Here is a 24,783-nt window from a genome sequence, read left to right on the forward strand (position 1 = left end):
TTCTGGTTCTGCCCTATGTTCACACTTAATCTGAGCACATTTTGGTTTTGCTTCCTGTTAAAAAAAAATAGGTTGCTCACAAATTCTTTATTTTCTCATTTTTAGGTACACTGTTCTTCCTATTTAACTGACTAGACTCTTCCAGGTCTTTTTTTTTAATCAACCATTTACTCTAAAGCATATAAACAAACTAGGAATCCTAAGAACTTACAGTTGATTCTGTGCCCAAATTTTAATTTTACTTCCTCTCCAACTGCCATGGGAAAGCAATCATGCGCTAGGCAGAAGGCAAAAGTTTATAATAGATGCCTGTATTTTGAAACTTGTAGAGGGAGGGGGGAAAAGTCAATTGGCTTTCACCTAGAACATGTGATAATGAGATTAACCCTGAAGTGTATTTTGTGTGTAAATGCATCTCATGTAGGAATGGGGAAGGACACTGAAGGGTGTGCTGTAGCAGAAGTCAGCAGTGAAGCATTCCTGGTGGAGGGGAGGAATTCCTTTCACACGCAGGCCTTTGGAGGGGTCAGAGAGAACACTCCATGCACTGAAGCATAACGCTGATGCTTTCCTGCTGCTCTGTCAGTATGCTGCTGTTTGCCCTGGGTTTTCTGCTAGTCATCCTTCAGCCGTCCACCGGGCAGTTCCCCAGAGTCTGTGCGAACGTGCAGAGTCTGCTGAGCAAGGAGTGCTGTCCTCCCTGGGATGGAGACGGGTCCCCTTGTGGGGAGCTTTCCAGCCGAGGGTCCTGCCAGAACATCCTTCTCTCTCAGGCTCCACTGGGACCACAGTTCCCTTTTTCAGGAGTGGATGACAGAGAGGAGTGGCCCTCTGTATTTTACAACCGGACATGTAGATGTGAAGGCAACTTCATGGGATACAACTGTGGGGAGTGCAAATTTGGTTTCTCAGGGTTCAACTGCACTGAAAGGCAAGTGAAAACAAGAAGAAACATCTTCCAGCTCACCACCAGTGAGAAGAACAAGTTTCTTGCCTATCTTAACCTGGCAAAGAACATCCCTAGCCAGGACTATGTTATTGCTACTGGCACGTATACTCAGATGAACAATGGCTCCAGCCCCATGTTCAGAGACATCAACGTGTACGATCTCTTTGTGTGGATGCATTATTACGCCTCTCGAGACACACTCTTAGGTGGCTCCAATGTGTGGCGGGACATCGATTTTGCCCACGAAGCCCCCGGTTTTCTGCCTTGGCATCGGGCCTTTCTGCTGATGTGGGAACGTCAGATCCAGAAGATAACAGGTGATGAGAACTTCACCATCCCCTACTGGGACTGGCGAGATGCAGAGGACTGTGTGGTCTGCAATGATGAGTACATGGGTGGCAGACATCCCACCAACCCTAATTTGCTCAGCCCAGCATCAATTTTCTCCTCGTGGCAGGTAAGAACCAGCCAAGGAAAGAGGAAGGGAATTATCCTACCTGATTTTAGGCACATAGGTGAGGTGCACAAAATGGGAGCTTAGTCACACTGCCTGCCCTTAGATATTACTAGAGAGAAAGTAAGCAATACCAGAAAGCAAGTCAGATTTTATGTGGACCTTGCCTTCATTTAGAACTGTTCATATGTAACTTTGACTCATTTCTGTCTGACTGTAGGATTTAGGTTGTTTAATTAAGAACATAAAAGTAAAGTGGAAGGGGGAAAGCTATGGCTTAGTGTCCAAATATGGCCTTTATCAGCTTAAACGTGCTTGGTTCTGGTGTGCCAGTCAGGTCAGAAGAAGCAGGATTTATGCACATGAATTTCTAGCATGCAAACATTGCAAAACAATAGGTGACTGAATGATGGAAATAGAAGCAAAGGGTTTTCAGGCGCTCTACCCCTCTCCCAGTGTATTCCTCCTATCCATGAGTTAAAAACTATCAAATTAAACTAACCTGCTTTCAATGTTAAACAAACAGACAAATAAGTAAACCAAACCTTTAGAGCAGAGAAGAATCAGCTCTGTAACTCACAATAGTTCAAAGAAATAGCAGAAATAATCTCTGTTGCTCAGAGGAACTGAGAGGCAAACTCAATAGCAATTCCTGCCAATTAAAAACACTTCAAATTAGCCCAGAAAGCACAGGGAAATTACATATATACATAAGTGATAAGGTGTCATGTAGCTGAACTATAGTGTGCTGTTCTGACACTGAGAGCTTTTTCTTGTCTCTTGCTCATCACTGCCACATTGCCTAAAATACAGTGACAAAGGTCTATTAGCTTCAATAGACACACTCCATCATGACAATAGCAACAGTTGCTTCTGGCGTTGAAGTCTATGATTATGGTCGTCTAAATCTATCCTCTATTTATTTCTGTAGCAGCAGCCCAAATGAAGGCTGGGCAGTTTCAGTGATTTACCAGAAAGAGAGACAAATTCAGGCAGCTCTGGGATATTCTGGCATATTACAAATCAGCACCCAACTGGGCTTACTGGGCTGGTTGGGCTGTATTTAGTCTTGATTTGTGCTCTCTGAATAACAGAGGGTGTGTATATCTCTAAATTCAAGCATTTGGAGATACAGGAACAGAGCAACTTAGGCTACTCTCGGGCACACCTTTTTCTCCCTCACACAGGTACTTTTCAGGGACCATTCCAGAATGCTTGCATAGAGACACTGTTTATGAGACTAAAATTATTTTACTGACCTAGACATGGATTTTTTGATGTCACTTGGCCTCAGTGTCTGGGAAATTTCGTGAAGACATTTAATTTAGTGTAGGCATAGCCATAAAATAGATTCAGAAACAAACATACAGTTTCATCCCATTTTCTAAGATTCTTCTTATTTCTAACACTTTTAATCTGCATCAACTCTATTAGCTTAATTAGATTGCATTATCAGGAAGAAGGGGATCTTATGTTGTTCTGCACTGAGCTGAATAAATGATTGTGTGAAAATTGTACATGTGGTAAAGTGGATTAAATTAAACCAGAATTGCACTGATTACATGTGTCAAGTGGAGCTATCAATACAGTATATAGGATGAGATAACCAAGGTAGCAGGAGGCAGGTAATACAGAGAAATCAGCAAGCTGCTGGCAGAATTTTCTGAAAGACATGCAGTTGTCAGATAGTTGCATTTAGCTCATTTTCTTTTACAAAGGTTTTATTAATTGTATCAAGATTCTTAAGATATTTCCATCCTGGTAATAACTGCTCAGAAAATTTATTAGAAGCAATTAATATATTTAAGAAACAGGTTTATAATTTTTTATTTAAAGTTAGTTCCCATTAATATATTCTTAAAATAAAGATTTTTTTAATGGAACAAGTTGGTCAAGGAGATATTTTTGTGTAACTTTAATAGGTGCAGGAATAAAAAATATGCTATATTTAAAACTCATTCAGTGTCAGTGTACATAGGTAAGAGCACCTAAGTAATTTGCTGACATTTTCCACATAATTTCTGAAAATGCTTATCACTTGCATTCTTCAGCCACTTCTGGAAATATTAAAATTTTATCAAAATTTCCAAAATAAGCAAAAACTTTACCTTCAAAGGGTATTATTTCCCTCTAATATCTTCTATCAATTTATGGCTCTCCCGTCTTATCTAGAGAAGGAATGAAAAAGATTGAACAGATCTGCATTTTCAATCAGTGAGTTTGGGATAAAGATATTTTTTATTAACCTTGAATCCAAATTTAAACAACTGCTTAATAGGGAATAACAGTCAATACAGTTCCTTCAAGTAGCACAAAGTAAGAGATCACTCTAGAAAATCAAAAGGGAACAAAAATAGCCTTAGCTTGAACCGGAAAACAGCCACGGATCTGCTGCAGAATGCTCTGATTATCTAAGCTCTGTAGCTAAACAGCATGAGTACGAAAAAAAAAAGAAAAAAAAAAAAAAAGGAGGATCCAGAAATGTGAAGGAATTTAGGCTTTTAATGAGCATTCGAAATAAAAAGAGGGCAAGAGAAACCTTTGAGTAGCACATCAAAAATATGGTCTCCTTTTTAGAATTTTAAGTTTCTTTCCAAAGCAAAACAAAACAATACCTGCTATGTTAGGAAATGGTTTAGATTTATTTTACAAAAGGTAAAGTGCCCACTCGCAGAACAGCATCCCTCTTCCTTTTTTTTTAATCCCAAAGAAAGGAGAAAATACTTTATTCCATTGAGGAGTTGCCATGGCAACATGGATACCCATGGATACATGCAGAAATTTTTGCTTTCACCTTACTTTTTCTTCAACATGCTACTGTTACCACTTGGCTAAGTGAATTATCCATCCACATTATTCTCATATTTGTCATCTAAGTGACACTTCTGAATCCTGCCTCTTTTTTACCAGAAGGACTATCAGGAATCTTTACTGGATTTGTTTGTTTGCTTATCTCATGTTTTAGGGTGGGTGGGAAGGGTTTTCTCATGTTTTCAGTTACTTGTTTGTTATGATTCAAATGTTACACTCAGCATTAGGGCTGCATGAGACACACTAATGCTTTACAATTTTTGCAATTCCATGTCAACTTAACAGAAAACTGTATGGGAATTGGAGCTATTCCATGACATTTTGAGAGATTTTTTGTTGTTGTTGTTTTAGTGATCTTTTCTACAATTATTCAAGATAATGGATTTATTAAAAAAAAAAAAAACAAACTAGTTGAAAATGTCCCTGCCCATGGCAGGGGGGTTGGACTGTCTGACCTTTAAAGGTCCCTTCTAACCAAAACTGTTCTATGATTCTAGATAGTAGGAGACGAAATTCTGTCTTCTACAACAGGACTAATTTTGAGAAACAGCTGAAGTCAATGGAGTTGCAAATGCATAAAAGCCTACTGCAAATAAAAGCAGAATCTTTCTGCTGGTAGTTTAGAGTCTGGGAATCCCCACAGTGTGCTAGACATAGGATGAAGAAAATAAAGCTGGAGAATGTAAGTGCTATTTCAGTTTGTTGTTGTGGTAAGCAGGAAACACCACCAACTTCAGCTCCCTCTCTTCTGTCTCTCCTAAGACTTGAGAGAAGCAATTGCATAACGTGGAGAGCTGGCTGCTCTTGGATGTGCTGGGGTAAGCCTGCTGCCAATTCTTTGTTGCAAGCATGGAAGATTTCCCTCAGTACTTCATTCCATATCACCCTGAAGAACCACTTACACAAAAGCAAAGCTACTACAAAAGAGAAACAAGTTACACAAATAGAAAATGCATAAAATGCTTCTGAACTAATAATGACTACTTTAGATCCATTACCTGAAAACATGACTTCATAAGAAATACGAATTCTGCTATTCAGACATAGTTATTTAATTCTAAGTACATTTTATCAGGGAGCTGTATTGCTGGCTGAATAGTCTGACAGCATCATTTGAAACATTATTTTGCATTTATCTTTAAAAACTGCAGGAAATTTTCAGAAATACAAACACCAGAAGCCAGTACTTCTTTATTCTTAAATCAACCAAAGACTTACATTCATCTGCTTGTGGGCACCCAAAGAACTCACAAACTCAATGACTATTTTTTTTTTTGCAACTTAATAAGCTGTGATGCCAGGTACAGGCTGGTACATTAAAAAGCAAGAGCCCAAATGCAGGAGGTAAATACAAAGAAATAGTTTGTGAACTCTATTCTCTAATGATATGCTTACATGGATTATAAATTTGAAACATTTCCTGTTAGGAAGAGGTATTTCTTCACATGCCACCTCATGACCACAGCAGGAGGGTATCAGGATCTGTGCACAGCAGAAGCAGCCACTTGGGTACCCTCAGCCTCTGTGTCCCTGTGATTTGCTGCCCATGGGGTCATGCGTGGGTGACAGTGGAGCTGGGTCCCTGGATGCTTGGCTGTCCACTACTGTATAGCCATGCTTGCTCAGGAGTCATGGGAATAAAAGATAAAGAACATACACATTCAGAGGTGTATAAATCAATAGCTAGATTAATTTCATTAAAACTGGGGTTTCTTAATAATTCACCAGCAGAAGAAGCCTACCATCTCTCTCTCTAGAGAGAGGTGTCTGAGTGATTTCACAGTACACATGGAGACAGCAGCAGTGATGGTACAGCTTGGAGACAGCCAGGGAGCAGGCAATCCCGGCCTGTCAGACCAGAAGGTGTTAGCGAATACTTCATCAGTACTTGTTAATAGAGTTTTCTACTCTGGCCCAGCACCATTTTGAGGTGCTTAATGGGGTGTAGGTTACCCTCCAAATTCTGGACTGCCTCCAAGCAAAAAGGTGAAACTCAGCCAGCTTTTACTGAAGGCTGAGAAAATACCTTGAAGGCTCCAGGTTAGTTCCAGTGCTGTCAGTCCATGTTGGTCTCATCTCCTTTTAGCTGAGTTTCACAGTTTCCTCAGTTTATGTATGTTCCATAAGGGGAAGAAAGACAATTAAGGACCTTACCCTTTTAGAAGACGTTAGAATTTCTTCAAAGCTTTGCTTTCCATATTTTCTTTTCTTTCAGTCCTCTGCCTGTTTAACTTTTCCATTCCTGCCAATATTCAGCAGTACATGAAGAACCAGATATAAATATACATAATCTCTTAAAACCCTTTTGGTCTGCTACAGATACAGCACCTTTCAAAGTTCCTCCTATAAAAACAAGGTCCCAAATTACAGCTTGTATCTGGGGATTTCCTTGCGTTTTCCCAGTTTGGTGAGTAAATATCTTCTGGATTCCACTTAATTAGGATTAAATTATGCCAGGCCCTAATGCAGCCAAAAAAAGAGTAAAAATTAAACCTCTTTATAGCTGCCAAATGTTTTAAACCCAGTGTAAGACCTGTGCTTTAATGACATTCCCAAGCAAGGTTGTGAGAGTAAGTGGAGAAAGAGAGAGAAAGACAATGAATCATTGCAAAATCTCTTTTGGCTCCGTAACAGGACCCAAGGCTCCAAATCAGGAGTTCAGACTTCATGTAGGACAAGGCAAGGTGAGGGGAGGTGTCAAGGAAGGCCATGAAGTCACATCACATCTCTGCGGCTGGCACACATCAGCAAGTTAAGTGGTTGCTCTGACTGTAGTCTGAAGTGGTTCTTTCAGACTATATAATCTGCAGCTCAACACTATGAAAATATGCTGGTAGAGCTTCTGGAGGGGGGCAGATCCCTGCTCAGGGGGCTCAGAAGACAAGCAGAACAAGGAACCAGTTCTAAAGGACACAGAGGTGTGGATTAGCCCTTTGAGTGGCTCTACTGCCCCAACTAACTGAGGAACTTCGGATCACTTTGTAAGTGAGCACCTATTTCAATACCACAGAGAATCCTCTTTTCCCAAGCATTCAGGTATATATTACCAGTGTTGAATGCCCTTATGAGCACAGATCTAATAGGCGAAAGTAACCCCAAGAAATCTGTCACAAAATTCCCCAAAGCTTTGAATTTAGAGACAGCAGGCAAAAGACTGAACATTGTTGAAGTGTTCTGTAACGCAGTTCCCTTTATTTTGTCACAGGGCCTGGTCTGTGCACGCAGTTGCAAAGTAAAAGACAAAAGACTTTCCCATTTGCCAAAGGTGTGAGACAGCCTCTACAGTCTGTTTTCTAAGAAACACTCCGAAGAGCTCTGTTCAAGATCTCAGCTGCAGTGCACAGAGGGATATTTTTGCTGGGTGCTACAAGGTCCAGAGGCAGTGCTGCATATTCTGGACTGCCATCTACTGGCATTTGCTCAGCTCACTATTTACATAATCCTTTCCTCAGAGTATCTTCCGAACAGTTTCCCTGGAGCTGAGGAATTCACACAGGCAGGTGCAGCTGGAATTTGAGGATTTGTCCAGGATGAATTGAGAAATTTGCTCAGGACTGTGCTAAAAGGGGAAAAAAATCATGCTTTAAACCAACATCTTTATAGTAAAAAGAATTCCTGCTGAAGGAAAAGAAGGCAATGATGTGACCCATTTTATGTATCCTTTATGCAGATTACATCCAGAAAGAACCATTTGACTGATCTATGTTCTATTATCACTTACACATAACATGACAGTTAAAACAACAAATTATCGTTTCAGGATAGATGCTTAATTAATATCACCCAGGTTAAATCTTTCTGGAAAAGCATCCTGCTTAATTTTATGACCAAGCCTTAATTTTTAGTTCAGAAAAAGAAAAAGCAAAAGGTTACAGACAAGCATTTTTATTCCTGGCACTTATGTTGGCATTTCTTGACCATGATTTACCAAATGCCTTGTGGCATCTGGCTTCTGTTTAGGATGAATTTAGTTAGTCAGACAGTTAACAAAGGCTACACTGAAACATAAATGGAAAAAAAAAATAGCGCTCTGATTTATAACCCTCATGACATTAACAATTACATTAAATCCCCCTGAAATAGATAAACAGAACAAAGGGGGAAAGTTTCTTTGTTTAGAAATATATTTGATCTCATGCTTGAAGATTCCCTATCTGAATATCTGAAAACTGCATCTTGGACAGAGCATGCAATTCCTCTTTAAGACACAATAGGGATATATCCCCAGGGCAGTGGGGAAAGGACAAAAGATAGGAGATGGCAGGATGAAGAACCCAGGAGATATGAACCTAGATAAAGTCCATAGGAGAGAGAAAGAAAATCCACACATAGGTAGTTTCTGAGCCAAGTGACAACTGAGAAACAGGTTGAGCATCACCAGCCAAGAAACATTTTCCTTCATCACTAATGTACTTCTTAGGGACACAGAATGGTGCATCTTTATGAACAAAGAAATTACTAGAGCTTCTCCTGAATTGTCCATGTTCCTCCTAATGAGAATCAACTCTGTCAATAATACAAACCAAACATAAAAACAACACTGTAGCTATGGCTTGTGTTTATAACTTTGGGCCTCTCCCTGTCGCTACCTCTCCTTTCTTGGTGGAAGTTCTTAGAAAAGACTCCTTAGAGGCACATTCCTGACCTGAGTCCCTCTTAGAGGTACAATCCTAACCCACTTGGTGAGCTTTTGGGGAAATGTGCTCATGCAACTCTCTGCTGGAAAACTACCTATAGCCTCCAAGAGCACCTCAGTAGTTTTAACAGACACGCACAGATAGCAGCTAACAGAGCAGTGTCTAAGGATAAAGTTCTCTGGTAAGCTTTCTTATATACCCCCAAAAAGATGAGAATAATTTGTTCATGATATTCATATTCATAGAAAATTTATCATTGAAGAACTCCAGATGCTTAAGGACTCTATGTTATATCACCAGCTTCATCAAACATCATCTGTGAATTTGTCGTCAAATCACTTACAAAAGGATTCATCTGATCTCCTTCCACTCGTTCAAAAGTTAGTTCAGCAGCACATCAACTTGCCTTTGGCTTTGTCTTTAGTTAGTTCAGAAGCACATCTGAGCCTCCAGGGTGTGATTCATCCCACCCTAATGCAGAAGCAGAGCATTAAGTTGAACACTCTTAATTTTGCTTCCCTTGCTAACTGCAGTCCAGAGACAGTTTCTGCATTGATTTTTTTACTCATTTTATTTCATTGACTTAGTCAATGGAGGCACCCCCAGAGGTAAGTACATCTCACCTACCAGACATCTGGTTTGGGAGAGCTGAATCACACTCAGGAGATGCCTCTCTCCCCTGACTGCAGAGGTCATCCTAAAGTGTTGATTCAATCTCACCATTTGTACTTGGCTAGTATAAGTGAAATTAATTTCCCACCCACTTCCTTCATCAACAGAGAATCACATGTTCTTCCATCTCATTCAAAGCAGAGATTACTGCTTTCACTCACCTCCTTGTTCATTGTTTTTCTCCATGAAATAGAAATATACCTTCAGGATAAAAGAAGTTGAGCTTTCAATGTTAGGTGTTTTCTCCCCCACGATGTCTCACTCACTAATGAGACCTACTCTTTTTCCATACAAATTTCTCATTACCCCATTGATTACTTGCTAACTGCAGAGTCCTGTGTTTTAAAGGGGTCTCGGGTGGTTTGGAGTTTTACTTGTTTTGGTGTTTTTTTCAGGAGGAAAGCAAAACAATAGACAGTGACTTTGATTCAGAGCCTCAGCCTTACCTGCTAGGGATACAAAACAACTTCTGGGAATTTTGAGCAGCTGTTGCTCTGTTTCATTATCATAGACCCATCACTGAACTACCTTGCTCTTCCAGGAGTCTCAAATTGGACTGGCAGCTTCTACAGATCAACTGACAAATAATGACTTGTTATGTCATTGCAATTGGACTTTGTCTATGAACCCAGAAAATTTATATAAATGATGCTGGATTCTGGAAGTATTTTACATCTGTATCCAGCTCTCTGTTTAAGATCCTTTCCCAATATCCATCCCTATGGTATTTCAGTTGGTCATACATGTTCATCTCTGCAATATTTCTAGGAAGTACAGCAACAACTTTTTCCATTTCACACATGTAGCATCATTGAGACATAGAGAAAGCAAGTGCCCATTTACCCTGACAAAGCATACAGAGATTTTTTCATAATAACTTTTTATTTCATATTTCAAGTCAACAATTGCCACCCTTACTGTGTGGGGTAAAAAAATACGTGATTATGGCTTTATTCAGTAGCCTTCTGCAGCCAAAAAGCCTCCCTTTAGCAACGTCAGCAGCAGATTTAACTCTGTGTCCTGCTGCATTGGTGGGTAACACTGAATTTAGCCTCAGTGAGTTTTCAAGAGCACGAATGAGATTTGATGCCTTAGCCCACATGAGTAGTTTCAGATACAGATAAGTGTATTACTTCAGAATATGCACTGTATTAGAGGACTGTTTTCAATGAAATAACTATCTTTTATTAAAATCATACACATAAAATGTAAAAAATCATATGTACTCTTGAAACAAACTTATTACACGGTACATTTTCTTTGCTCTTAAAAAAATTATTCAAAGTACCTCTTTTGGCTCTTTTGTTTTTGTAATTGCAATTCCTCTAATAGAAAGTGTTTTATGCAGGTAATTTGCACTCAGTCTGAAGAGTACAACAGCCAACAGGCTTTATGCAGTGCCACGAGCGAGGGGCCTATTAGGCGAAATCCTGGGAACAACGACAAATCAAGAACCCCAAGACTCCCATCCTCAGCTGATGTTGAGTTTTGCCTTTCACTGACTCAGTATGAATCTGGACCCATGGATAAAATGGCCAATTACAGTTTCCGAAACACTTTGGAAGGTAACATGCTTTATTTTGTTATGCCATTTCCGTCTGTAAATTGTTTCTCTCTGGGGTTAGAGTCTTCAAACTGTGGGAAGATTGAGTTGATTTAATGAAGAATAACTAAAAAAGAAAGAAAAAGTTATGCTTTCACCTGGAACTGCAGCAGACAGAAAGAACCACATTAAAGGCATTTGATAACAAACTAGAAACTCTAGACAAGATCAGACCCTAAGTCCGTCTGTTAGGAGATACTGTCTCCTGCTTCAGTCAGCACCAGGCACTGCAAAGTAAATACAGCACAGCAGAAAAGCTGAACATCCAACAATCTGCTTGTGCACAACCATACGTAAGCATGTAGCCATGGGGGGGGACATGTTGGCCCTGGAATTCACTGTCTTCCAGGGACCAGGCTGGATAACAAGGGTGAAAGACAATGCTGCCAGCTGGCATGTTATGTCTACATCATTCCACTGTGAACTCCACAGCAGACTTTTTCCCAAAGTCCAAGGAACATGGATTGAGCTATCCCTCAAAAATGGCACTTAGTATAATTTCCAAAAGAATTTCGATGTTTTATCTTAATTATCTAGCTATTTAACCTGTTTTGAATTTTCCTAATTGGCTAGTAAACATAAGTTCTTTACTAAAAGAAATTCTTAATATCTGTCTACTAAACTCTTTTGAATCTTGCAAAATTGCTAATGAGCAAGGATAACATATTGTACATTTATCAATAAATATATTTCTACAATATCATATATCAGCTGAATCAAATGTGATCTACTTTTCATGTCCATGATCTTTTGGTTTGCAAGGAACTGTGTAAGGGCACAACAACACAAGATAGGAGTACGAGTGAGGATAAGAGAGGAGTCATAAAGATGATCAGAGGGATGGAGCAACTCTTTTATGAAGACAGGCTGAGAGAGCTAGGGTTGTTCAGCCTGCAGAAGAGACGGCTTTGGGGGAATTTTAATGGGGCCTCCAAGTATGTTAAGAGGGCTTATAAAAAGAAGGGAGAGATATTTTTTTTATATGGGCAGATGGTGAGAAGACGAGGGCCAGTGGTTTTAAACTCAAAGAGTGAAGGTTCAGATCAGATATTAGGAAGAAATTCTTTACACAGAGGATGGTGAGGAACTGGCACAGGTTGCCTGGAGAAGCTGTGGCTGCCCCATCCCTGAAAGTGTTCAAGACCAGGTTGGTTTGGGCCCTGAGCAACTTGATCTAGTGAGTGGCATCCCTTCCCATGGCAAGGGGGTTGGAACGAGATGAGCTTTGAGGTCACTTCCAACCTTAACCATTCTATGACTCTAAGATAGTAAAGTTTTAGTATGTTCAGTATTAGTCTTAATGCAGTGTAGAACCCCATAAAGCTTCCTTGGGAAAAGTGGACCAGTTTCTTTGTAAAAATCATCAGAAATTCAGAATTTGTCTCTTGCAGACTAGAAAGAATCCAGACAATAAGTGTCTGCATCTCTGAACATTTCTGTCCTTGAAAACAGAAACTACATGAAGTATTGAAAAGAAAAAGGTGATATAACTGAGTAGAGCTTTGCCTACATTTTACTCCATAAAGTGTGTGAATGGATGCAAAGGGTGGAGTGGAAGTAGTAGAGAAAAAGGAATTGAAATAAACAAGTCATGAATTACTGAGGGTCTACCATCATGCTACTGGTCTTGGAAACAAAAGCAAAAGCATGGTCTGTGGTAGCATTTTATTTTGTTTTTTAACTTGAATCATTTCAACACAACTTTATACCACAGAACCACAAACATTTCTGCCAACCAACTTATTTAGTTAACAAGATACTGAACTGCAATGTGAAATGAAGAAATCATGGCTAATGTTGAAAAAGATGGTGGAAAGTTTTAAAAGAAATTTTACTGCAAAAAAAGAGAAACTTATAGTGTATTAACTCCTTTCTTAAAAGTGGCTAGTTTAGTTTTTTGTGTAAAAATGCCAAGCTTAAATTGACGACTTGCATTTACTTTGTCTGTGCCTACCTACTTCTTCTTGACTGTGTTCTTACAAATCTGTTAACACTTTGTAGTTCCCAACATTTTGTTCTTTTTCTAAGCAAAACATTGTTCAATCCTGCTTTGCCTATTTGCACAATTTTGTGCCAATACACCTAAGATAAAATTCTAATTCCTTTTAGATCCCAAGGAAATCCAAAGTAAGTGCATTGACCTTATTGGAGTTACTCTAGGTTTACGAAAGGTGATCAGAACTAAGCCAGAGACTGTAACTGAGCAGTTCCTGATTTATACCACTGTGAGATTTATGCCTCAGTTTCAGTTCTATAATGGAAAATACCTGTGATCACATAGAAGATCCCCTTGTGGGCAAAACTTTATGCTTTTTCATTCTTCAGTGCACTGGAACAAAGGCTAAAACTTTTATCCTTCAAAGGGGCAAATATCATCATCTCTATGAGCAGATGACAACAAGGCAGGTTGAAATTTCTGTTTGATTAACATAAAAGGGCTGCTGCAGAGACAGGAATTATGTCACTGAAGAATTTATGTCACAACAGCCATAAACAGCAAAGGTCAATATTGTTCAATAAAACCTCCCCAAGGGGCTGAGCATATGAGTTGCCCTCTCTGTGACAGACAAGCTTCTGCTATGAATGAAAAACAACAGGTTAAAAGCAGTTTACACTTTGCCCCTGGGAGCAATTATTTTAAATAGGATTTGTTGATTCGTGGTCCTAACCGAGAAACACTGTTGACTTCATTGGAAGCTTCATGGATTGAAGAGAACAGAAAATCAACCTAGTTTAAAAGCATCAGGAAAGATCAGAAATGGATTAGCTGACTTCAAATTAAGTAGTTTAACTTCTTTGTTCAGTCCAGTTTTGGTGTGTAATACCTTGAATGCTACTTCCTAACAATAAGAGATGGATGAAAAATTTAGACTTTCTTTTTTCTTTATGAGCAGATTCCACAGTTGAAATTACTTTATTCACAGCAACTTCGAATGAAAATCAGGTCCTTTTAAGTTTTGCACAAAGTGACAGAAGAACATTCAAAAAATTCTAAAACCCTGTATTACTTTCATTATTCATGAATTAACTCATGAAAAATGGTATCAAGCCAAGCCATGTCATAGCATTCCATTGTCTGTCACAATTATGTATTGTTACTGCTATTCTGTCATGAAATAATGGAATTAAATATCAAACATTTCAAAATGTAATTTCATTTCAATAGGACATTTTCTTTTTTTTCCTGAAATGAGAAATTTTCATCTGGAAAACTTTTCTCAATGTTTTCACAGCAATCCATAAATCTATAGAAAAAATGATCTCTAAAAATGAAGTTAGCCAACAGAAAACTTCTAATTGAAAAAGTTTCAGCCTACAGCCAACATTCCTCATCCAGCTTGAACCTCCACCTCTAGATAAATTTATGCTGTACACTGAGAAAATGTTGTCAAATTGCAAAGAGCCATTTCTAGAGAACTAGAAGGACTATTCAGCACAGATCACATTGAAACTCTACAAGAGAAATTTTAAGAAAAAAAAAGTAGATGATGACATGGTCTAAATTAGATAATCACAAACTTTCATTTACTCTAGTCACATAGGTCAAATTCTATAGATTTTGCAGCTACTTCACTCTAGAGGGATTACAGTAATAACACTGTCTGAGAAAGGATATAAGATTTAACCCTGAAAAATTTCTTACGAATTTGCCAATGGCATAAATACTCCACAAATATAAGCTAGAAGAACATCCCTAACTTCAAAGAGCTTTAAGAATATGGCCTTAAAATTCTTATATTCCTCCTGTTTTAAAGTAGATGCATCTATCTGACCTGAACTTCTCTAAAATGTGAAAACTTTATTAAAGAAAAAAATTATACCCCAGGAGAATGGGACTAAGTTGGGCTCAAATAGAGAATCATAGAATCATTTAGACTGGAAAAGACCTTTAAGATCACTGAGTCCAACCATAAACCCAACACCATCATGTCCATCACTAAACCATATAATCATAAAATCATTAAGATTAGAAAAGACCTCTAAGATCTCCAAGTCCAAATACTAACCTGCCATTTTCACAATTAGATCATATTTCCAGGTGCCATATCCACATGTTTTGTAAACACTTCCAGGGATGGTGTCTCTACCACTTACCTGGAGAGCCCGTTCCAATGCCCAACCACCATTTTCATGAAGAAATTTTTCCTTAAATCTCCTCTAAACTTCCCCTGTGGCAACTTAAGGTAATTTCCTCTTCCGTTGCTTGTTTCCCGTGAGAAGAGCCTGACCCCCATCTTGCTGCAGCCTCATTTCAGGCAGCTGTAGAGTGAGAAGATCCCCCCTAAGACTCCTTTTCTCCAGACTAAATAACCCCAGCTCCCTCAGCCACTCCTCACCAAACTTGTGCTCCAGACCCTTCCCCAGATCTCTCTGCAGAGAGGGGTCCAAAACTGAACACAGGATTCGAGGTGCGGCCCCACCAGTGCTGAGTACAGGGGGACAGTCACTGCCCTGGTCCTGCTGGCCACACTATTGCTGATCCAGGCCAGGATGCCATTGGCCTTCTTGGCCCCCTGGGCACACGCTGGATCATGTTCAGCTGCTGTGGAGCAACAGATCTTTTTCTATTAGGCAGCTTTCCAGCCACTCCCCCAAACCTGTAGCACTCATGTTGTGAACCACCACTTCACCGGGTTGAACCTCATACAGTTTTCCTCAGACCATCAATCTGGCCTGTCCAGATCTCTCTGCAGAGCCTTCTTCCAGTCCAGAGAGGGGCAACAGAGACAGTGAAGGGTCTGGAGCACAAGTCTTAGGAGGAGCAGCTGAGGCAGTTGGGTTTGTTTAGCCTGAGGAAAAGGAGGCTCATGGGAGACTCAATCACTATCTGAAATGAGACTGTATCCAGGTGGGGTTGGTCTCTTCCCCCTAGCAACTAGCAGCAGGATGAGGGGACATAGCTGCAAGCTGTACCAGGAGAGGTTTAGGTTGGACATTAGGAGGAACTTTACTGCCAGAACAGTGAGTGAAATCAGTTCACAGAAGGACTGATGAGCTAAAGGTAGTGCAGAGGAGAGGAAGGCACAGCATGGGGCAAGGCAGCTGGAGGAAGAAGAGTTCCCCCGTGTAGAGACAGAGAACTCTTATTTCAGCTCACTTTTATCTTTAGTCTCACATCTGCTTTAGAGGTGATTTTACTGCAGCTACCTCAACAAAGTTTTCTGTACTCCAAAAAAAGGGTGAAGTTTTCACATATCCTTTTTGGGTGACTCCACTCTAGTGTGTCATCCTGCATGGCTGATTGTACTGAAGTCTTTTTAAAAGTCTGAGACAAAAGAATAAGACCCCAAGCTAATAAGATACAGTGACATCACATCGTTACTTTATTCCTGCTAACTTAAAAATTTATATGGAGTTTTCATAACAAGCGATCAGGTATTAGAACTTCTCATGTGCAGGGTTAAACGTGACATCATGTTTGACATTGACTGGATGCACCCCAATTATCTGAGCCAGAGGGTGGGGTTGCTAAAGTTGTTCCAGTACAGAGATTTTGATGATTAAGATAAATTGCTCATGTGCAGATGTTCCATGAAAAGCTGTCCAGAGCCAAAATGTGTATTCTGTGTATTTTTATGAATGATTAGGTCAACTGTTTGCAATGCATTAAAAAATGTAAGAAGCACCTGAAGTCTGATATCAAACACCTATCTGTCTACCCAGACCCTGCAAAAGTTTCTCTTCCCTTAAACATACTTACAATGCAGTGGAATATATGTGGAAGAATTGCTTCAGAATGATACACATATATGTGATATCCAGTTAATATTCACGGAAATGTTGTAGTATTGCTAAACTGACTGATCCAAATAACCACATGCTGTGGCCAGCAGCAAGAAAGACAAAATTGTTGCCATTGCTTTCTGTGAATTCTGGACAATGTACATCATTCCTTATAAGTAATATTTTACTCTGCTTTTCTACTCAATTTGATAGCTAGGAAACATAGCATTCACCATCATGCAGATTTCTGTGGGCCCGATTTTCCCTTTGAGAACTTCTATCCTTTGCTGTTTATATCACCAAGCAGACTCTTCCAGAATCCTGGTCCACATCTGATGTACTTAAAATCTCTAGGTGTTAATGTGTTCCTCTTTGTTCCCTAAAGCCAGATTAACTTTACCTTAAAGACTTACAATTTTCATAGTAAGCCAACTCTACCTTCTCCAGATGTCCTAATTATGTTTTCAACTCTGATTTCCCCTGAATTTCTCAAAAGCTTTGTCATACTATTAGACTCAGAAAGATGGACAGTGATCATGGTATTTTGGTTTCTATGTGCTACAGTTATGATCTGATTCTTATCATAAATACCAGTGGGTTTATGCCAGATGTTCTCCCTTTTTTTGAAGAGGTTGACTGACAAGACAAAGCCCAGTGAGGGAATTTAGAGTAGCAAAGCAATGCAATCATTTCACACAGAAGATCAGAGTCCCTGTTGGGTCTAAAACTCAGACTTCCAAGTTCAGAGGACGACCCAACTCATGTGTGACTCAGAGAGGAGAAAACCCAGAGCAAAAGAGCTGGTACTGTGGACTTGAATTCCATGTTACACATTAGGGTTTTGACAGGGAAGGTTTTTTTTCAGATTGTCTGTAGCTCAGTTCCCTGAACTGAACACCCTCTGATAGTTGGCACATTTTAGATTTTCTACAAAAGGAATCCATCTTGCAAAGTCAGAAATTGCCCTGTGGTGTGAGTCACAGTGTCAAATAGAAGGACTATTAGGAGATACACTTCAAAAGTATATTGCTGATTCTCATTCAAATGCTGGTTCTTGGTCCAAATAGGTAAATAAAGTGTTCAAAGTCCATTAGGAATTTCCCATAGACAAAAGCTAATGTCTTAATTTTCTCCACCTTGCAGGTCTGATAAACTGCAACAATATTGGGAAAACTCTGAGGATTAACCCAATGACCATATTGTTCACAGCCCATTTTATTCGATAATTACATTGTGATGATGTTTTAATGTGCCTCCACTATGCTTCCTCATCCTACAGCTAACAGAAATTGTGAGAAGAAGACATCTTCAGGAACAAAATAAAAGAGACAGATCAGAGAAGTTTTGTGGCATGGGTTAAATATCAGAGCTAGCATCAGGTTCAGAATAGAACTGGGAGGACAACATAGGTTTCTCCTTCTATTCTCTGGGAAAATCCCACAGAAGGATCAGATGGTTGAGTTGGCTTTTACTAGGAGTCCTTACAAGTAGGTTGGAAGCACAGCTGATGGGATGCTGAGTAGGGCTATAACATCAGAGCTAACTATAGACAGGCTACCAAGATAAAAACTAACACAGAAGCTCATCTTCCAGTATTTCCTGTCTGGGAGCTGGTCTGTGTAAGCTCTTCCTAAAACCCATCTTTGAAGTGTCCTCCAAAATAACAGCAGCCCACACACTTCCATCCTGCAAGTCTGACTGTAAAAGATTATTGATTACTCACCAAATCCTTCTGTAGAGATTATAGCTTGTATTGTGTTGGCTCCTATCAATAAAAGAATGTGTTCTATAGAGAAAAACATTAATAAATGACTGAGTGTATGATGAGATAAAATAGGAACCTGTAAGTATAGGGATTAAAAATAAAGTGAATAAGTTTTCTCAACATAAATAAATGTTCACATGTAAATGTCTCTAGGGATTATCTTGCGTTTTACCAGCCAGACAAAAAGGACAAAGAAATTTTAAAAATATAAAGCAATTAAGCAGTACATTTGCTGACATGCTGCATTAGCTACATGGCAGGAGTTTTAATTTAGCTTATTCTAATTTCATCTTTGCTATGCCTTTGAAATATATTAGCACTCCTTTACAAGTTTTCCTAAACTCTTGTCTAAAAAGCTGAATGTAAATGAAGGGAAAGGAAGTACTTTGATCTTCACTGTTGCTGGAAAAAGAATTATACACATTGTCATATCAGCGTATGATTTTCTCTTGAGTCTACAGGCTTTGCTGATCCACAGACTGCGATATCAAACCCATCCCAAAGCAGTTTGCATAATGCACTTCACATCTACATGAATGGCTCCATGTCCCAAGTACAAGGCTCTGCAAATGATCCTATCTTTGTACTACACCACGCATTTGTTGACAGGTAAGTTTAATTTTCCTTAGGAAAGCTAATTCATTATGTGGTTTTTTTTTTTTTTTTTTACAGTGGGCTTTTCACCTGTGTTTCAAAGAGTGCAAATATGTTACATGTCTTTACATGCACAACATTTTCAGACATGTAGAAATGAGCTCTGCTGTAATTTGAAAGCATCTCCTAACCAATCTCTATGTTCACTGGATTAAATATAATTTGATGAGTTGACAAATGCACTCAGCTTTTATAAAAAAGGTAAAAATAGTTCTTCAATGATGTCATAATGATTAATATATATGAATGTGTATGTCAGGAAGTTTGGATCAAAAGTGTGTGACTCATTTTAACACAACTATAATCATTTGGAGCAATTCCTTTACATTCTAAATGCCAGGGCTCTTTTAATTTCTATTCCATAAAGAAAATCCAAGCCTGCTATTCATAAATAAAGAAGAAAAAAATCTGTATTTAAGTGTGACAAACAAAATTGTGACTGTTTCTTGATGAAAGAGAAGAGTACAGCTGTGCAGAATGAAAGAAGAACATACAGAAGAATATCATGTTTATTAATAAGAAAGGGTAGGAGAGCAGTTTTGTAAGAAACTGGTGAAATTGCTACATTAAGGGCAGCATTCCAAGATTTAATCTCTGTGTCACTATAGTACATGTGAATGGCTACAACCAACTTACTCTGGACTGCATTGACACCAAACTGTGATGACTAAAAAGCAATTAAAAAAAAATCTAAGGAAAGAACTGTAAAAGCCACATGAACACTCTTTCTGGAGCAGTTTATATTTTCTTATCCATCTTCTACTTTTTCTCCATGGAATGTTACTTGACTACTGCATATCTTAGGACGAAAAACCCATTCCCTATGCAAACTTCCATAAATCTGCATGCTCAGAAACCTACTGACTGAGAGTCTGCCTGCATGCAGAAAGGTGCCTATTGAGATGAAGACCAAAATGGTTTCTTCATTTGGGCCACTGAGGCATACAGCACAGGAGGGGTGCAGATTACAGCTTGCAAGCATCATCTTGCAGTCTCAGGCAGTTCACACCAAAACTCTTATATAAAATTTTATCTTATTTAACCAAAAAGCTAGTAGGTGTAAAAAGACAAAGTTGAAGTTGGGCTTTTTCTCCTCATATATATTTAAAATATAAGAGGGGTGAAAAAATAATATAATTTCTATCTAATAAAATATATTTTTATATATTTATATAAATATAGCATAAATATACTATATATTTAATGAGTCTAATGATTGTATTCCTCATACTTGATCCACCCAGAAATAGGGCATCAAGTTTTAGCAGGTCACCCAGGCATCAGTGGAATGGTTCCTTCAATGGGTGAACTGTCTTCTGCTCCTCATATTGTAGGGTATAATTAGTCTTCTGGAGGTGTCAGTTTTGAAACTCTTTTATGTGAAAAGCTTTTCCTGAGGACATGTTAAAAGTTACACTGTGTAGCTTAGCTGTGATTTAGCATATCCATGCATTGACTGCTTCACAGGATGGATGTATGAGGGTTTCAAGTGTGGTTACTAATCTCGAGTTGGTGCCTGGAAATTAACTTTCTAACATCTAGGCTATTAAAAAAATGGGTCAATTGAATATTCAGAGAAAAGGAACACAGAAGAGAAAAAATTATGATGTGCCTTATCAAAAGAATTGTTTTCCTCAGACACTGACACTCTCAGGAGACCTATGCACCTCTTACCTTCTACAAGTAGCACCTTGGCCTTCATGCTGACCCTTCCCACAGAGGAATTTCAGTCATAGTCGTTATGAGTTCCTGGTAATAATTCTCATAACTGTAGTTTTTATCAATTTTAAAAGGCAAAATTATTTGCAAAAGATAATCTCACTAAATTGTACTAGTGTTGAGGAAATAAACCACTGCACAGGCTCTGTGGGAGTGATACAGATATGCATGATGCAACCTCATCCCATCTGTGGCAGAAAGACATCACCAGTGCTCTGCAGCTGCTGTGGATATGGGCCTTAGTACACACAGATGTGAAATCTGAGAAAAATGCTGCCTTTTGTGTAGGCGACAGAAATGCATTAGCATGATTCGGGTTACTTAGCAGCCCTATCTGTGGCAGATTAATCATGCTTTTAGTTATAATTAATAAGTAGGTGACGGATAGGTACATACAGTACATTTTAGAAAACCCTGTTCCTCTCCTACATAGACTTTATACCTGAAGAGCTACAAAGAAGTTCTTTTCTGAGAGGCAAGCAAGAATACGAAGAATAGAGGAAGTGGGAGACAGTCTTCAGACCAGCAGAAGCACATTTTTTGGTCCTTATCAACTTTTCTCATTTGGGCGGAATACTTTTGAGCTGACTGTTATCACTACATTGGGCCAATGGGCTTTTAACTAACTTTTTAATTGTATCTTCTGATGATGACAACAACCACAGTTCTGCTGGGTTTGGAAAGGCAGGGAGCAGCTCTGTGTCAGGAAATCAGGAATGGTCCAGCACTCTGAGCATCCAAGTAGAATCCCACAGAGGAATTTCCTCACTCAACTGCAAATTCCTTGGGTGAAACTCAGCATGCAGCTTGCTCTCCCAAATTTTCATCCCCTGGAGATGTGTTTCCTTCCCATTGATTCAATGAGACCTTTGAGGAGCTGTGGATCTGAGCTCGAGCTAACCCATCTGTACAGTGGGTGATATTAGATGCCTACGCAACAGGGATGCTGTCAGGGTAAATGCATTAATGACTGTGAAATGCTCAGTTACAACCATAATAGGAGTGATAGAAATAAGGCAATAGATCATTGGAACTGATTTTGCATGGAAACATATGGTACAGAGGAGGATAAACAAGTGTATACGGAGTCTGCTGACAGGTGTGAGCCAAATGTTAGGAGCTGCTTTCTAAACTGAGCAACAGTCAGCCTACCATCTGCTGTCCCTCAGCCTTCCCTGCTCAGGCCTGATGCACGAAAGGAGGGAAGAATAGATGAAGCAGAGGTGCAGCTGAGATCGCTCAGGTGAAAAAAAAAGCACTGGCTTATAAACATTTCCCTTTTTTTCAGGTCATTCCCTCTCAGTAGTGCACATGTATGAAGGTACCCAGGCAACAGCTTTCTTAGCAATGATTAATCAGGTTCCTTGCCTTCTTGTTTGCTAGAAGACGTAGGGATCAAATCTCAGTGCTTGGCAAAAGCAGGTGACGGCCCTGAAAATTACTAATTGTTAATCTAGTGCCTTAAAAAAATAAAAAGAAAAAAGATGCAACAAAATATACATTCAGCAAAAACAAGAGCTTTTTTAGCTCTCTGAAGCATTTCTCTTAATTGCAAATCTCTTTACTATTCAGATATGCTCTGCAGTCAGCACAAGGGAATAACAAGGGAGGAGTCAACCCACTCAAGCTGTAAGGAGCAGCTGCACAGGCCATGAAAGCACGAGCCCACAGTCCTACTTGAGCTCACTAGGGTGTTTTCTGTGCTCTGAGACGGAATTCTTTCCTCTCTGCTGGATCTTTTAGACCTTTCATCTCTACAGCCATGTAGTATCTTCATCTGTTCTCCCTGCACTTCTGTCCTTTGAATATTTTGGCTTTCTTCTCATTTACTTCATACCTCTATACTTCTGGATTTCCACACCCCAACCGAACAATTTCCCTAAGAAAAGCTAAATAGCAACAGGGAATAGAAGTTGTCATTAAAGATCTCCTGACAACTTTATACCCATGCAGCAGCTAATGCAATGAGGCCTCAGTCCTCATCTCGTTCCTAAGTTCTGCAGCAGTGGGCAGGGTTTATTACAATAATGTGGATGACTTCCAAAGGCCCTGGTTTTAGAACAAGCAATTTAGAACTAATTTTCTGAAGACAACAACAGATGTGTAGGATATCAGTCTCTTGCCTCTCTAAAGTCTAGTACTTGTTAGACTATTTACATATTACACTAGAGCTAGATCCATATTGCCAGTTCTAATGATGCCATCATTACAAGACCTGTTTTCTCCAGCTATCTTGAACAACTGCACAGCTCAGAATACTGCTGCAACCATCATCACATTAACTCAATGCTCTTCTTAACTCCAAGGGTTCTTCTCTGTTAATACCCTTCTACTGCCTCTGTGTTCTCTTCCCATCAGATTAACTGGTTTCTATTGTGAAGGGCCTTCACTGCTCAACCCCAAATCATTTCTTCTTCATTGTTTAGAAACTCATGTACCCCTCCAAAACGTTCATTATACCAATATCTACTGTACACCTTTTTAGCATTCAGACAAGTCCCTCCCTACTCCTCCTTAGTGAGTGGATTATTGCAGTCCCAGTGCATGGGTGCCTGGCCCTCCTCCTATCTGTTTGCATCTCTCTGTTGTGCCTTGTCCTGTGTGCATGTTATAAACTCTGTCATTAAGGGACTATCTCATTGCACCGGTCTGTGCAGCACCTGCCATATCCTTAGCCCCTGACTGTGGCTCTCAGGTATCAAAGAAACAGGAGATAACAATTGCTTCATTTACTGTTGCATGAAATGGTAAAGACAGGACACAGCTGGACATTCCTGCTCTGATCAGCAGCACACCATTCCTTCGGCCAACTTTATAGACACTTTCAATCCCTGTGGATTCAATGCACCAGCACCTTCTTCCACTTAAAAAATAAAGTCAGCACCATGTCAAAAGTGGAAAAAGTGATTTTGTTGAAAAATGCTTTAACAAGAGGAAATTTGATTTGCACTCCCAGGAGATGTCAAAATAAAAGCTTCTTATTTTTACTCTGTTTTTGAAACAGAACACTTTCATTTTCTCTTGAATGTCACCTCAGTGTTTTTAAACCAAAAAATGGCACAAGAAAAAACTAAGTTGTTCTCTTGTTTTGAAATGTTGACAGGAAACTAGAATTTATTTTAGAAGTTAAACACTATTTGCTTCAAGGATTTGGAATATTTGGAGAAAAGACATTCAAAAAGAATCATCAGAAATTCTTGTAAGACAACGCTATGTTTCCAGACTTGTTTAACACATGAAATAAGATTCATTCTTTACCCTGAACTGTCTCCAGTGTGAGAAAACACAGATAAAGCATGAGGCCAAAGAATTATTTTCTTCCTTTGGTATACAAAAACTTAGAGACACCAAAATATTTGACTGAGGTGCAGCTGATATGGAAATTGTAATACAATGATATATCAGCTAATAATAAAGCAGCATAAAAATGGAAAAATCACATTACAAACACAAAGTGTATGATAAATTTTGTTCCTTGATATGGGCACAGCAAAGCTATTACTGCTTTTTTGAGGTTACATGTGCAAAAAAATTATGATGCAGCTAGAAGTCCTATTTTTCTGGAGCTGAATGAGCTACGGCTTGGAGCCACTTGAAATGTATTAGACAAAGGCAGGTCAAGAGGTTGCCATTAGCAATATCCTTGGAAGAGAGCTCTGATCAGCATGCACAGCTACATCCCCCCAGCAGGCTCTGTGGCACAGCAGCAAGGTAGCCCAGCTCTCACCTTTCCCTGATGCTTAACAAAATCACCTTGTTACAGCAGCTCCTGCTCATGGAAAGCAGCTCTGTTCT

The 24,783-nt window shown here is 39.2% G+C and overlaps 1 protein-coding gene across 1 annotated transcript in view; it reads left to right on the forward strand.

Annotated features, from left to right (window-relative positions):
• The first annotated feature begins 429 nt into the window (after window positions 1-429).
• TYR (tyrosinase) overlaps window positions 430-24,783 on the forward strand; it is a 41,979-nt gene continuing 17,625 nt past the window's right edge. Inside the window, exons 1-3 of the mRNA XM_010401078.4 lie at window positions 430-1,406; window positions 10,872-11,088; window positions 19,077-19,224. Coding sequence (XP_010399380.1) covers window positions 564-1,406; window positions 10,872-11,088; window positions 19,077-19,224 — 1,208 coding nt within the window. The 5' untranslated portion in view covers window positions 430-563. The remainder of the gene's footprint in view (window positions 1,407-10,871; window positions 11,089-19,076; window positions 19,225-24,783) is intronic.

The sequence above is a fragment of the Corvus cornix genome, chromosome 1 (genome assembly GCF_000738735.6).
Source record: "Corvus cornix cornix isolate S_Up_H32 chromosome 1, ASM73873v5, whole genome shotgun sequence".
Lineage (NCBI taxonomy): Eukaryota > Metazoa > Chordata > Aves > Passeriformes > Corvidae > Corvus > Corvus cornix.